The sequence below is a fragment of the Babylonia areolata genome, chromosome 25 (assembly GCF_041734735.1).
Source record: "Babylonia areolata isolate BAREFJ2019XMU chromosome 25, ASM4173473v1, whole genome shotgun sequence".
In the NCBI taxonomy this organism is placed as follows: domain Eukaryota; kingdom Metazoa; phylum Mollusca; class Gastropoda; order Neogastropoda; family Buccinidae; genus Babylonia; species Babylonia areolata.
In genome coordinates this window covers 19,879,578-19,882,413 of record NC_134900.1, presented here as the reverse complement: position 1 = coordinate 19,882,413, position 2,836 = coordinate 19,879,578, and the positions used below count along the sequence as shown (strand labels likewise).

The window sequence follows — 2,836 nt, the reverse complement described above, 5'->3', positions numbered from 1 at the left end:
AGTTACTTTCTTCGATTTCCAAACATGTGAAGGAGGTATTGGGAATGGAGTAAGTGTGCGCTACAACTGAGGAGACAAGGGAGAAGGTGGATATCATGAACATGCTAATTGTTTTCTTCGGTTTCCAAAGATGTGATTGGGGAATGAAGCAAGTTTGTGCTGAGACTGGGGAGACAGATTGAGGAGACAGACAACGACTGTTGTCTTTTTTTTTTCTTTTTTCTTTTTTTTTTTTAAAGAGTGAGGTCGTCTTTAACTTAATGCTCGTCAGTAAACTCGCTTTCACTCTGAGCCTTCATAGCACATTCCTTTTTGAAAACAAAACAACAACGACCGAACTACATAGACCATAACGCCCCATCTACCGTGTAACTTTCATCTTCACTGCAAATATTTCCAGTGCAATATTCACTAAGACATTAACCCAGAGTATATGTACACCGTTTACGAATAGGGCCCACAATATGTCGTCATCAAATGTCACCACAAACCTGTCGACACTGAGTGATTTACCTCCAACATATTTAAGGAACCCTAGAAGTTGTCTGATTTTTGAAACAGGGGATGGTGGTTTCGTTCCGTGGAACAACCCTGACAACATCTTCAGTCAGGAAGCGGAGAGAACGATAGACATTGTGGTGGATTTGCTGGCTCTCTGCCTCTTCTTCCTCTCCTTCCCCTGCAACATCCTCAACATGATAGTGTTCTGGAAGCACGGGATCAAAGAACGTATCAACCTCTGCCTCTTCTGTCTCTCCCTCGCCGACTTTACCCACATGTTCATCAGCTTCTTCTTCAACGTGGACAGACTGTACACCCCGTTCACAGAGATTGGTCCCGTGTTTGAGTTCATTCTGAACCATCACATGGTGGGGCTTCGGACCTTCGGCTGGTTGTCGGGGTTTATCTCCGTGCTGATAGCATGCGAGAGATGTCTGTGTGTCGTCAGTCCGCTCCGCTCGCAAACCATTCTGAAAACTAAGACAACGGCTGTGATTATTGTGATGGCCGTCATACCCATTGGAACTGGCTACATCCTGTTGGGGCTAAGATGGAGCTGGGCTTGTGTTCTTGAACTGGAAACCAACGCCACCTACAGAATACTCTACACTGGTCGCCTGTACGCTGAGAACAAAGAAATGCTGGACGTGCTGGCGCTTATTTTGGGACTTATCCAACCTTCCATCTACATTTCCGTGGTCATGACAACGACGATCGTGACGTCAGTCAAGCTGAAGCAAATGGTCAGCTGGAGACAGATTACGTCATCAACCACGCTGTCCTCGCGCGAGGTGGCCCTCACGCGCACTCTCATCGCCATTTCCATTCTCTACCTCGTCTGTTCTCTCCCCATTATGGTGACAGGCTCCATGACCATGTTCGTCAAAGAGTTCACGCTCGATGGGCGGTATTACAATGTGAGCAAGTCCTGTGTGAGTTTCTTTGAACTGGCCTCCTACATTAACGCTACGTTCAACTTCTTCGTCTACTGTTTCCTGGGGTCAAAGTACAGGCAAACCCTTCGAGAATTAGTCCACTGCAAGGCTGTTGCGTCAGAATCAGGTGAAAACTCCTCTGGAATAAAACAAAGTCAAAGATCTGGCTAGAGGACGAGTGAGTGTCACCGTGGTCAGTGTGTGATTACAGGTTGTTGTGGTGGTAGTGACAACTCCTAATGGCTGTCAGGGAAGAGCATGACGGGGACTCCGACAACGTCCAACACTGACAGAATCACGTGCCTAAAATAGTAAACATGACACATGAGACCAAATCCAGATATAGCTTTTTTTCTTGTAGAAAGACACACACACACAATGTTCTTTCTGACTGTTTTTGCACCATTAAATAATGTGACTTGACATGCAATCCACATGGAGCCCTCGTTACGTTTTTTTTTTTTTAACATAAGCGTGTTGTGCACAAACAAGCACATACACGCACCCACACACATACATATGCACACGCCTCACACACATACCCACGCACCCATACACATACACATGCACACGCACACGCACACGCACACCCACACACGAACACACACACACACACACACACACACACACACACACACACACACACATCGTAATCCAACATTATGAAATCATACCACATTCTACTGTTTACAACACATGTTACTGAAAAAGAATCCTCTGATGGGTATGGTTAAGCTATACCACATTCCTTAGTCTTACTGTATAGAACATGTTGTTGTTTTCGGGAATTTTCAGATACTGTTTTCTGCCTTTGGTAGGCATCTTCTGATGTCAAACTACTTCTCTGGCCTCACGCTCTCTTCTTCAGTTCACCACGAAGGCAGCACTCACAGACGTATCCACTTTTTGGATGTGCTGATTACTCACCCGTGATTCCGACAACATCGTAATCGTCTCTGTTGCTGATGAACTGCCCTCTGATCATTCTGCTTATGTTCGTCTCTCAATACGGCAACAAGAAAGCTGTCCCTGGCAAAATTTCGATGTAAAATCTACTCTAATATACGTGTGTTTGTGTGTGTGTGTGTGTGTGTGTGTGTGTGTGTGTGTGTGTGTGTGTGTGTGTGTGTGTGTGTGTGTGTGAACATGCTTTTGGGACAGTTCTGTTTTTTTCCCGAGAACTTCCATATACGGCATTTGTATTCAGATTTATCTTTTGGATGGAGCCTACCTCTTCCAGTATCAAATAACGATGACACACATGTCTTTTACTGGAAGGCTATCACCACTAATATCAGATGCACATGGTGGTCTTGGGCTTGAGTTCAGGATGAGTGTGGTTAGTTATATTAAGTTTAACGTCGACACCAACCTCAGGACCTATGACTGATGGGGCAAAC

The 2,836-nt window shown here is 45.2% G+C and overlaps 1 protein-coding gene across 1 annotated transcript; it reads left to right on the top strand.

Annotated features, from left to right (window-relative positions):
• The first annotated feature begins 464 nt into the window (after positions 1–464).
• Positions 465–1,607, top strand: LOC143299559 (uncharacterized). The gene has a single exon (XM_076612844.1). It carries the CDS (start codon positions 465–467, stop codon positions 1,605–1,607), a length of 1,143 nt encoding a protein of 380 aa, XP_076468959.1.
• The last annotated feature ends 1,229 nt before the right edge of the window (positions 1,608–2,836 follow it).

Excerpts from the sequence above, each read along its gene's own strand:
- LOC143299559 (XM_076612844.1), top strand. The coding sequence starts at position 465 with ATGTCGTCATCAAATGTCACCACAAACCTGTCGACACTGAGTGATTTA.